This window comes from Pseudopodoces humilis, chromosome 3 (assembly GCF_049639895.1).
Source record: "Pseudopodoces humilis isolate 2021_Gansu_Grassland_sample_001 chromosome 3, ASM4963989v1, whole genome shotgun sequence".
NCBI classification, from domain to species: Eukaryota; Metazoa; Chordata; class Aves; order Passeriformes; family Paridae; genus Pseudopodoces; species Pseudopodoces humilis.
The window spans coordinates 74983049-74995372 of record NC_142202.1 but is presented as its reverse complement, the minus strand read 5'-3'; the positions used below and the strand labels follow the sequence as shown (position 1 = coordinate 74995372).

General features: G+C 38.6%; 1 protein-coding gene across 1 annotated transcript in view; it reads left to right on the top strand.

Annotated features, from left to right (window-relative positions):
* Window positions 1-12324, top strand: part of KLHL32 (kelch like family member 32) — a 121082-nt gene that overhangs the window by 95326 nt on the left and 13432 nt on the right. Inside the window, exon 7 of the mRNA XM_005518222.2 lies at window positions 7953-8679. Within this exon, the coding sequence (XP_005518279.1) occupies window positions 7953-8679 (727 nt within the window). The remainder of the gene's footprint in view (window positions 1-7952; window positions 8680-12324) is intronic.

The following is a 12324-nucleotide window of genomic DNA, read 5'->3' as shown; positions in this document are numbered from 1 at the left end:
CTGACCATTTTTTTTAATCTTCTCTTATCATGAAGAATGTGAACTGTGATAAATTGTTCTGCTAATCAAACAGCACTGAAAGGTTAGGTCATTGGAAGTCTTTAGTCATTTTGTGCTTTTCAAGAGTGAATTTGTTAAAATTATGCTGAATACCCACTTAAAGTCTGGGCTGAAAACCCTACCTGTGTTTTATAACTCTGCACTGTCAGAACCCATAATAAGTCAAACATTCTTTCAGAGGTACTCATAAGGGAGAAAAAACCCCGTAAATTTAAGAGTAATTTCAGATTGTAAATGAAAAAGAGAGGCACGACTGTTCATTTGCACCAATCATGCCTTCCTTTCATCTGCTCTGATTAGGCCTGGTGCGGTTTCATCAAACTACTCCATCACTGAGCTGTCACTCCAGTCGTCTGTTGATTGAAAACAATCAGGGCTCTGATGGCACAATTATTCTGACCCTTTAACTAGAGGCTGCTGTGATAATGAAAGGTTGATTATGATAGTTTGTGCCTCTTTCAGTTTGCCAAGAAGGTTAATTTGGGCATCAGACGGATGTTTAATGGGCGCTTGCTGGCTACACTGAGGTAAATGAGAACGTGCAGTCTTCGATATTGCACGGATATAGTTTGGCTGTCAATCATTGTCATTTTGAGTTTGTGCCTCACACTCTGGAAATCACATTTTATTTTTTCCTTGGGATTTAATTTATTCTGTGCCCTGAGGAAGTTCTTTCACTCTGTGACCTTCACAGTAGCTTTCTCTGTCTTTTTTCGCTTCCCTCACATGGAGCCCAAAGGCATAATACATCTAGAGGAACATTTTTCTTTCATTTTTCACATTAAAAAAAAAAAAAAAAGGAAAATTTAAAATCTCTGTTTATCAGCTCACCCTGAACAGAGCAAATGTTTTAATTCTGATTGTAGAATCCAAATGTGCAAATGAAAGCATGCCTGCTTACTAACTCAGTGCCACATAGGGAGCTGCTTACGTAGACACACATTTGTAAAACTGACAAACAGGTAATTTAAAAATGTCTCTGTGTAAAGAGGGTGGGGGATGGCACAGCTTTATTTTCACAGGCTACATGCATATGCCTTTGCTCAGTGCCTTGTAAATGTGGTCTCAGTCACTGTACTGCAACTTCTTGAGTTAGAAAGTCTCTCTTCAGGGTTCAGGGGCAAAAGGCATTTCATTGCTGATTCACAGATTATTAATATTTACTGTGTTCAGATTGAGGGAATCATATGCATGATTTTGTAGTTGTTTGGCTCAAGGTGCAAAAGAAATGCAAATACCTCGTAATTTTGATTGTTCCACATGCAGCTCATTAGAGTCTTATTTTTATGCACATTTTAAATTCAAAATAAAAAGAAGAAAAAGATTTCTATCTTTAAGGCTTTCTTGCACCTAGGTTCAAGACACTTATTTTCCATGCTGTCCACAACTGTAAGATAGTACCCGATTGATAAAATTGCAGGGTGAGTTTGGAGGCTGTGCTGCACTGTTACTAACTTCTAAAAATATTCATGTGTAACTCATGGCTTCAAAAACTTGTTTGTGTGTGTTTTGTTGTGTGCTGGGACTTTTTCCCTCAGCAACAATTCTTACATTTTTCTTCCTAAATGGATGATACAGACCAATTTAGTTCATCCGGCTTAAAATGCTTAAATGAATATCCTTAACCCCCTTGATTTTGTCCTTTGTAGCCTCTAGGGACAGAGAGAGGATGACAAAGACCCTTCAGAGATCCAGCCTCTGGCCCTTTGGAAATCCCTGTTCATGTTAGATTGGTGACATTTCCTCCATAGCTCTCTCTCAGTGGACTTTGTTTCAGAGTTTTGGTAAATGTCCTGGTTTATCCATAGATTCTGCTCCTGTACTTGAAATTTGAAGAGTCATGGTGTTGCTGACAATTGCCACCTGAAATGTTGTTTTGAGACAGGAGGTCCCAGTCCTGAACACCTCAGACTTGCTGAGTTAGATAAAGTCTAATGAAAGGAAAAATTATGGGCAAGTTTGCAGCCAAAATATATATTCCTAGCATTTCAAAGACCAAGCTAGTAAAGTCCAAGTTTTGCTTTAGTTCCCTTGGTGGTGCTTTAAGGTGATTGCTGTAATAGCTGTGTTGCTCTTCTTGGCTTCAAAAATCAGTAGAATCAGGTCTATAGCACCGTCCAATATACTAAGGATACAAAGATAGTAATTTGTTTCGTTTTTTTTTTTCTGGACAAAAACTTTTGCTTCTGTTAAGGAACAGAAGAACTGTTCAGGTAAGATTTGTAGTTCTTTCTCTTCCCTGATTTAATAGCGTCATCAGATTGTCACACACAAATTGGGTCATTTGTGTAGCACACATCTGATCTCAGTCCAGTAAAATGCATCTTTCTAATTTTGTTTCCATATTTAATATTTTGTTTTCTCCTAAAATGAGAATATTCACTAGGTTATTATAATAAAGATTTCAATTTGTTTTAATGACACAGTGTTGTTTTAAATTGTTTTAAAACCTTAGAAAATTTGTTTCCTTCTATTTGTTGTTGCTAAAACAAAACACAAAGAAAGAACACTCCAACCCCCTTATTTTTTCCACTGCTGTCACTTTTTGACTTCATCTCATTTGCTAGACAGCTTGGAGGGTATAAAGTAGCATATTTGCAGTTCATTGGTCTACAACATGAATACATCAACTAAAGAGCAGGCCAATATGACTTTTAATAGAGTTCCCATGGCCCCTGCCTCTCACTGAGCCCAAGCTTAGAAAACTTCTTTCTTCCTTGGAACTCTGTCAACAGAAACTTTCCCTGATGTTGACTTTGTGACTCAGAGTAATTTCTAAGTGAACCTGAGTCTAATAAGTATGAGTATGCCATGCTTTTTGCACTCATGGAGTAGCTTGGCTTTTCTGATTAGGAAAACTTGGTGTGATGTCAAGTGAAGGTCTGGCATGTTTCCCAGCAGAGTGGCTTGAGAAGGACTGCAGGGGGATGCTGAACAGGCAAGGCACAGGCGTGACGCGCTCTCTTGCTCTCTGGGATAGCTGGCAGCCCAGAGGACCAGGCAGCTACCTCTTGCAGGGTTATCTTCAACAGTAATTCCTAGTAATTCAACAGAAATTCCTAGTTCAGCTTTAACCTCCTCTGCCTCTGTGGCCTCTCTGGCTGTGGGATGTGTGTGGTGTGTACACCATTAACAGCAGGGAGGGAAGGACTGTGCTCCAAGCCTGTGTGACTTGGACTGTTCAAGCACTGTGCTGGAAGCAGGAGCAGGTGTTGGAAAAACAATGAATTTGCTATCCAACATGCAGATGTACTTTGATGTGTGCTCCAACTGTGCCACAACATATTTTTCCATCTCTTTTCTGCTGTTTTGAGAATGCATTCCATTGCTAAATCACATAATGTAACCTTGGAGAAGAAAAATCCTTTGGGTTAAGGCATTAGAATAAGAGAATTAATCTGGTTTGAAAATCCTGTCCTTCTGAGGGTCTACTTTTGTCATTTACTTAGTTTAGAAGATGAATATGGCAAAATATATTATTTATTAAAGTTGATATAGGCACTAGGCTGTAGCTTCCTTTACTCACACATTCATACATTAAAATTAATAGAAAAGAAGCTTCTAGCAGTTTAAACAGAATTTGCCTATATGGCAGTAGGAGTAGGAGTCTTTCCTTATTTTTGTAAATTATTTAGCACTGATACAAATATTTTAAACCTTAAAACTGTGGATTGTCTTTTTTTTTTTTTTTTTTGCTTGCTTGCTTGTTAGCATTTTAAACACAGTTGTAATTTCAAGTGCTATTGGTATTTCCTTAGAGAAGACAGAATGTCTTTTCTTGCAGCATCATAAAGTCTATAATGGCTTTGAGTTTATTTTGCCAATACTCATTATAGTTGCTAATTGTTACTGCCAGAGAGGTAAAAACATAGGCACTATAATCAGTGTATAGATGGGATAGTCTAGAGTTTTTATGTAGGCACCAATTTTTGGGTCTAGATTAAACAAAACCTGAATAAAGTTATTAGAAATTGTGTTGATAAATATACAGATGTGTGCTGGTCTTGTACATGGAAGTTTGTGTCTGCCATATGTTAATGAGAGTTATATTTGCCTCCTTTGCACTGAGGGAAGGTTAGAACTGTATTACAGTCCACCAGTGACTACTTCTGCTACAACTGAAAGACTTGTTTGGGGATTCAGTTTTCTTTCTTTTGAACTTTTTCAGCCCTCCAACAATGTTTACCCACACCCAGTTTTCTTCCATGCCTTCGTAATGTGAGACATCATGTTCTGCTTGAGAACATGCTAACAATGTGCTGCAAAACCAGTGTAGAAGTCTAAGGCTCAGTTGGTGAGTGTTCCTGAAACCAGATGACCTGTTCCATAGCCTTATGTCACAATTTAGGAGTTTGTCCTGTATTCTCTAAATGTAGATATAGATACCTACCTTTGTAAGTTAAATTCCTGGTGCTTATTTTTAAGTAGTGACCCAAAATGAATTTAAAAAAATTTAAGTTATTGTCACAAATAGCAAGACAAGGCGATAACATAGCTTTTAGCTCTTAAGGTCTTTTCTCTGCCTTGGAGTGTCACAGATCAGGTGTGTGTCACACAGGGCACTGTAGTCAGATTGTGTTCAAAATCAAAATGAGTTGATTTGGACAGGAGCTTCTAAACACATGGTGATTCACAGACCTCTGTTGCTTCCCTAAGACTCAGTGAAGCTTCTCTGAATTCTGTCAAATGCCTACAGAGACCAGGTGGTGTGCAGGGTTCTTTGCCCTGCTTTCTAAACTGGCTGAAGGATAAAATGAAGTCAGCCACTGCAAACTGGCCTTAGACAGTGGTAAGGGCCAGTAGGAACCTACACAAGAGACAGCCTGCGATTCATGCTGCCCTTCCCATTGCTGCTGCAGCTGCTTGTCAGAGGGGAAGGGTGGAAGTAACGTAGGCCAGAGGCACCTTGAGGTGCAGCATGTAGAGAATCCCATGCAAGCTGCAATAAACTTAATTTGGAAAGGTTCAAAAGTTTTCATAAAATAAGATGCAGGACAGGTGAGTGAGGATAAAATAGTGTGGAATGGATAGAGAAGGTTTAGGCTCAAGACTCAGAATAGATGGTACATCCCATATGAATGCCAACAGAATCTTTATATCACTTTCACCATAGTGTTTAGAGAAAAATTAAACATTACTGGTTTCAGTGAAACATTTTTTTACAATTTTAGGACTATTCTCAGTAGAGACCTAACTCAGTATGAACCAAGTTGCATATGTCAAACTTCCCACAGCAGGGAAAATATATTGTAACAGAGATATCCATGCCTTCTGTGCAGATCATCACACATCCCATATCCAGAAATTAATGCAGGCACTATTTCTTTGAAGTTACAAATGTATGTGGTGTTGCTCATATGTTTATACAGTATTTATTGGGGGATGAAAGGCAGAACAATAAAGGAAAGCAGATGGATGAAGTTCTAAGATATTATTATGGCATTAATATCAAACTTCCTTGAGAAGACTCGTGTTTACCAAGTCCTGGTTTACATTAGCTCCTGTCTTTTTTACAGAGTCTGTAATGTATGTCTTTTCAGCCCAAGTGATACCTCTGTGATGCCATTTTAGATGTGAGCAAAGGCATGAACTTATAGTTCCAGAAGTAACCAGTCTGTTGGATGGAAGAGCTGACAGACAAAGACTCAGTTTTTGTACATTCTTCTATCTCAGTATAGTAACCCACATATCATTTAGTTGATGTATGCTGAAGATAGCCTGAATTTTTCTTGAATTTCAAGTTCCTGAATGATGAGAGCTAAGTGCCTTTCAGGAATCATTCACATGGCTAAAGACATGGAATAGGAAGTTGCCTGATAAAACTCAGAAAGAGACACCTGACACATGGGTTTGGTGGACTTGGGACACCTGACTATAATGCTCAATGATTTCAAGTCCAAAAATATTTTCAAATGCATTTAATTATTGTCTCTTTTACTAGCAAGTCAAAATACATATAGCTAATGTATGCATTTGAAACTCAATGCACCATTTAACTGACTGAACTAGTGTTGCATTTTTTATGCCCTTCATTGATTCTTTGTTTCACAGGGGTTCACAGTGAGGAAAAAGTGTTTCAAATTAATCTTAACAAAAAGGTTGTTTTGGTTTGTCATCTTCCCTCTGTGGCGGAATACAGAAACAGTAATAAATTTAATACATCATATACAAAAGCCATGAATAACAGCAGCCTTTATTTTCAGCTCCTTTATGTGACATTCCCAACAACAGTACAGGGCCATAAGATTTTGCTGAAATTTTTTTATCACTCAGCTTCTTAGAAACACTCACTCCATGAGTTCTGTGTTAAAATTATTTGAAGTACCACGTAGAGTTAGTCCTTATCCAGAACTAGTCAATGTTTTTGATAGTAACTTGGATTAAAGAATAATAAGGGATTTATGTTTTCAGAAAATCAGAAAGTGAAATGGTTTTTGTAGCACTTTTGAAAGTTTGGATTGAAAATGATCTTGACTACAGCAGTGGCCTAAAGTAATAGTACAGTTTGGTAATGACAGAAATAGCATGACACTGTGGAAGATCTGCAGAAAAAAAACCCTAAACAAACAAACAAAAACCAACCACCAAAAAAAAAAAAAAAGGAAGAAAAAGAAAAAAAAAGTGAGAATAGTATTCAGTCATAAGCTTAAATATGGATCAGCAACATCATAGTTCACTGATAGTCTTATGTGGTGATGTACAAGCAAGAATGGTATAGATTGTTACAATCAGAGAGATTCTTCTAACCTATCCACTACTACTACAGCCTTTAGAGGAAGATTATGTCCAGTTTTCAACAGCAAACATTAAAGATTTCAATAACAGAGAACTGTGAGACAAGCAACAGAGATTTAGAAAATATGACCTAAGATGCATTAAAATACCTTTTTTGTTCACTGAAGAGGAAACTCACACCAATATTGAAATGCATCTGAGGTGGAGAAGAAAAAGAAAGTAACAAAATCCTTTTCATCCTGTATGGATTAATCATTTTCAAGGGTTGCTCTGGAATATAAACCTAAAGGTGGAAAATGGAGCCATGAGTTTAAGGGTTTAAAGCTTCTGCATATATAAGAGGAAAATCTATCTGAGAGGGTATCAGAGCATGGGAATGGTTTTTCTGAGGAAGTTTTGGTATTTTCATTACAGGATGTTTTCAAGAATAAATTAGACAGCAATTCTTGAAAAGGTTTAGGCTGTTCCTAACTTCTTTTTAGGACCAGTTGAATTTAATAAGCTTTATGTGATTTGAATGCTATGTGTAATTTTGAAAGTTGATATTAGCTACAACTGTTGAATTGTTGCTTTCTGTCTGTCCCAATTTAGCAGTGCATCTTCTGGGCTTCTCTCTTCTCTTTTTTTTTTTGTCCCCATACACCTTTCTACACTTTACAAATACAGTAAATGAAGAAGAAAAAAAATTGAAGGATTCAGTATGTAATGTGTTCTATTTCTTCAATATTTTGTAATAAATAGGATGAAATATGGAGGACAGAAGAGACTTTTCTTTGTAATCTTCTGACATTAGTCTTTTTTCTATTGTACCTGTGGTCTCCAGTGATCCCTAAGCCCTTGTGTGTATATTATTTTTCCAGCAGCTTGATTCAGGTCTCCAGCAACACTAACAGATTGAATAATGAGAGTATTGCATAGCAGCTGATAATGCTGTGGAAATTGTTTAGAGGAGCTGGTGCAATACAATGCTTTTGTATATCCACTGTATCTTTTTATGTGGACTAATAGGCTTTCACAGCTGCTTTTTAGATGCATAGATCCATGACTGAGGATATCCATATATATCCATATATCTGCTCTTGGAAAAAGACCATATTTTGACAGAATTGTATGCAACTAACACGTCTTGTTTTCCCCTTCCTTCCCCTCACTTTTAGCTGGCTGTGAGGTGGTTGGAACACAACTGCCGCTACCAGTATCTGGATGAACTTCTCCAGTACGTCCGCTTTGGCCTTATGGATGTGGATACACTGCATACTGTAGCTCTTACTCATCCTCTTGTCCAAGCCAGTGAAACTGCGACAGCGCTCATTAATGAGGCCTTGGCTTACCACCAGAGCGTCTATGCACAGCCGGTTTGGCAAACTGCAAGGACAAAGCCTCGCTTCCAGTCAGACACTCTTTATATTATTGGTGGGAAAAAACGAGAAGTCTGTAAAGTGAAGGAATTGCGATACTTCAATCCAGTAGACCAAGAGAACGTTCATATCGCGGGGATCGCTAACTGGAGTGAGCTGGCGCCTATGCCTGTGGGGAGGAGCCACCACTGCGTTGCTGTCATGGGAGACTTTCTTTTTGTAGCTGGTGGAGAGGTAGAGCACTCCACAGGGCGCACGTGTGCCGTGAGGACTGTCTGTCGATATGATCCCCGCACTAACTCCTGGGCGGAGATAGCTCCGATGAAGAACTGCCGGGAACACTTTGTGCTGGGAGCCGTGGACGAGTACCTCTATGCCGTAGGGGGCAGAAACGAATTGCGTCAAGTGTTGCCCACAGTTGAACGCTACTGCCCCAAGAAGAACAAGTGGACCTTTGTACAGTCCTTTGATCGGTCGCTCTCATGCCATGCGGGATATGTGGTGGATGGTCTTCTTTGGATATCAGGTAGAAAACGTTTCACACAGTTTGAGGTACTAACAAAATACCAAAATACTGTCTTAAATTAAAGTAGTAAATCTTTGGTTTATATGTCATGATAACTTTTCTCTTCAGAGAGGACAAAGAACTGACGCTTCATTAGAAGTATAGGAGCGTAATGTATCTTACACATTACAGTTGGTGTTTCAGAGCTGCTGATATCATATGTGCTATCTCCAGTTGCCATTCATAAATCACAGTGAACTGGAATGATAATGCACTTCTGGACAAATTTCCAATGATAAATTCTGTGTGCTTCCTAAAAACAAACAAAAAGAAGACATTGTTTCTGTAATATGACCTGGTACTTTTGACATTAACAGGACCCGAGGGAATGGCCTGAAGTTGTGTCAGGGGAGGTTTAGGTTGGATATCAGGAAAAGGTTTACCCAGAGGTTGATTGGGCACTGGAACAGGCTTCCCAGGGATGTGGTCATAACACCAGCCTGACAGAGTTTGCGAAGCATTTGGACAATGCTTTCAGGCACATGGTGTGTTTCCCGAGCCTGTGCAGAGCCTGGAGTTGGACTTTGATGATCCTTGTGGGTCCCTTCCAACTCAAGAGTATTCTATGATTCCATGACTCACTTATTCCTGATGAAGAAATGGAAAATTAAGTGGTTGTTAGCTTGTGTTGTTCCAGGGCTTGAATACAGATATATGATTTGCTCCCACTTGCACTCCAAGATGACTGTTTTTATAAATGATCCATAGCTCTGTCCATAGCAAATGTATAAGGCTGGATGTAATCATAACTTTACAGCACAGATAGATGAATGTATAAACCCTATAATCCTAGAATAACTTGTCATTTGCAGCTGAGTCTTTAGTTGTTATGTTCCATTGATGGAGGTGGGAGGACTTAGTTTCCTCAGTCTTTGTAGTGGGTATTAGTTATTTTGGAATACAGCCGATGCTGTCTACAGAAGATTTGACAGAAAAAATTTCCCCTTTACTAAGAAGTGTGCCACGGAAGGTTATGTAGTTATAATATTTATTAAGGAAGCTAATGAGTAAATGAGGCCAGCCCTTGAGGTAAATGTTCAGTGATTGGCATCTTCACCGTAGATACCCTCTGGGGATTTTAATATGGTCTGGAATGCCTCTGGTGAAAAGATGGAATATGAATGGAAGATTAAGTTAGCTTCTTAGGCCTTTGCTGTGCTTCTCAAAGTGTGTCATTTAGGCTAGTGGATGTACCTTTCTGTCCCTATGGATTGGGCGCCTCATGGGAATGGAGTCCCAAGCATTGGCAGGGGAATTAGCAGGTATCTATTTTAATATATATATATGCTAAAGTCATGAATGATGACACTGGAATTAAAAGCAGGACAGAACACAGAACAACACTGAGATCCCTGACTGGTACTTTGGGTCATTTTCTTTAGTGACCATTGTTTAGGGAGTCTTGTGGAGTTTGTGATGTGTGAATCTTGAGGTGAGACCCAGGTACAGTACAGGAATGGGATTTCTGTGTTAGACTACCAGCTGTGTATATTCAGAGCATTATCCTATTTATTCACTGCTTTTCCTATTTTATTAGCCGAGAGGCATGTGTGTCTGCAGTGGACACTTCAAATACACGGATGTTACTACTGCAGAGTCTTGATTGCTGGTTTGTTGTTTTTTTTTTTTTCCTGTTTTATGGTTTATATTTGTCAGTATTTGTGAAGAATAGGACCTTTTAAAAAACGGTGTTAAGCATTCTCACATAAAATCATTGAATGTGCACGAGAAGTCCATCAGTATGATCTTTCCTCCAGTAAGTGAGAAAAATAATATTTTTTGTCTTAATTTCATTAAAAAAATACTCCATACAACAAAAGAAAACAATCAAAACTCAAGAAAGTATTTGATAGCAATTTTTAAGTCAGACATGGGGCTGGTCGAAGACTTAAATCTTTCCAGATTTCCTAGGAAATGGGAAATTATTCTGAGGTTTAACTCATGTGCTTAGTTATGTAGGTGAAATCTATGCATGCCTGTGTGTTTTAAATTCCACTTGTGTTTAGAAAATGATGCAGTGTGATATTGTGTTCAAGGATATGCCTCTAATAGAGCTGTAGAATCAGTGGAAGAGGTAAGTGGAAGCCTACTGGATGAATTTTTTGAAACTGGGAAAACAACAACAAATATTTCCTTGGTATCGTTCCATTTATATTTGAAAATGCTGCTAACAGTGGAATAAGGTAGACACGGCTTTTTAGTTGTATTTTGGTAGGTTCTGAGAAAATGTTTCGAAGTTTTGAGTTGTTCAATTATGTCAGGTTATTATGAAGTACGAGAGCGTACTTTCTGTGCTACGCTTCAGTGGATATGATCTGGATTTTGTACTCTCACACTGAAACCTGGTTGTGTATTGAATAGAGTTATTTTAAAAAGAAAAGTGGCTGGAGATATAATAATTTTAGCTAGCTTTCTATTATTAATTAATAGCTTAGGACCGGAATGTAGCTTGTGGTATGTGTACATTCAGGGGCAGGGGAATAGTACAGAAAAATGTTTTATTGTATCGTAGTCACTGCTGGAAAATCCGCTGTTCATTATTGAATATACAATGTTAACATAAAAGTAATTAGTAATGCATGAGGGAACCTAATTTTGAAGTATGTGGCCTAAAATTAAGTAATTAAAAAATTAGTCTGAGTTAGAAATGTTTCTGAGCTGTATCCCTGCTGCTTTTTCTGGGAAATACAGGTCATCCGCAAAGAGCTCTCAAAGTCAGTCTGCTACTACCAGCTGGCAGGGAAACCGTGGAAATGTGCCCAGTTTTTTAGTGAGGGAATAAATTAAATAGTGATAATATAAGTTTCTAGCCCTTCTATTTGTGGAGAGCATCATCAAAGCTTGATCTGCACACTGACCGTTTACTTACTCAGTGCCTCTGCTACCGCCCCGTGCCCTCTTAAAGGCTTTGCTGATCAAAACCTAAGGAGACTTAAGGGATTTCTGTTATTATTTGGATTCATTTTCAGCTTTGCTTTGCTGCTCCTTTGGGACAAATATGACAAGGATTCAAAAATAATAGATAGTAAAATCATGACAAAGGCAGCAGGTAAGGAAAACGGACAGAACAAACTGCTGTATGACTTTACACACTGGCAATAACAGGTGTTCATCTGGTGTTCAGGTGACGGAGGGACTCCTAAGCTGCTATCCTCTCTTTGGGGTTTTTAACCTGACAGAAGCAGATTAAAAAAGGGAGCCTTTTGCACACTGGAACTAGTAGTTTCTCTGTTCAGCACAAATGAGTTCAGCCCTTGGGTTTTCTGAGCTCCATCTTTTCATATTTATGTCATTATTTATTGTTTTCCCCCCACAGTCCTCATTTTATTTTCTTATTTAAAGAAAAACAAACATGAGAATTTATTAAAATAATTTGGTAGTTTTGACTAGGCTAGAGCTAATTTTCCTCATAGCAGCTAGCCTGGGCGATGTTTTGGATGTGTGCTGGAAACAGTCCTGGTAACACAGGGATGTTGTTATCGCTGAGCAGTGCTTCAACAGAGTGAAGGTGTTTTTTACTTCTCACCACACCCTACCAGTGAGGAGTCTGGGGATGGGCAAGGGTCTGGGAGGGGACACAGCCAGGACAGCTGACCCCTGATGACT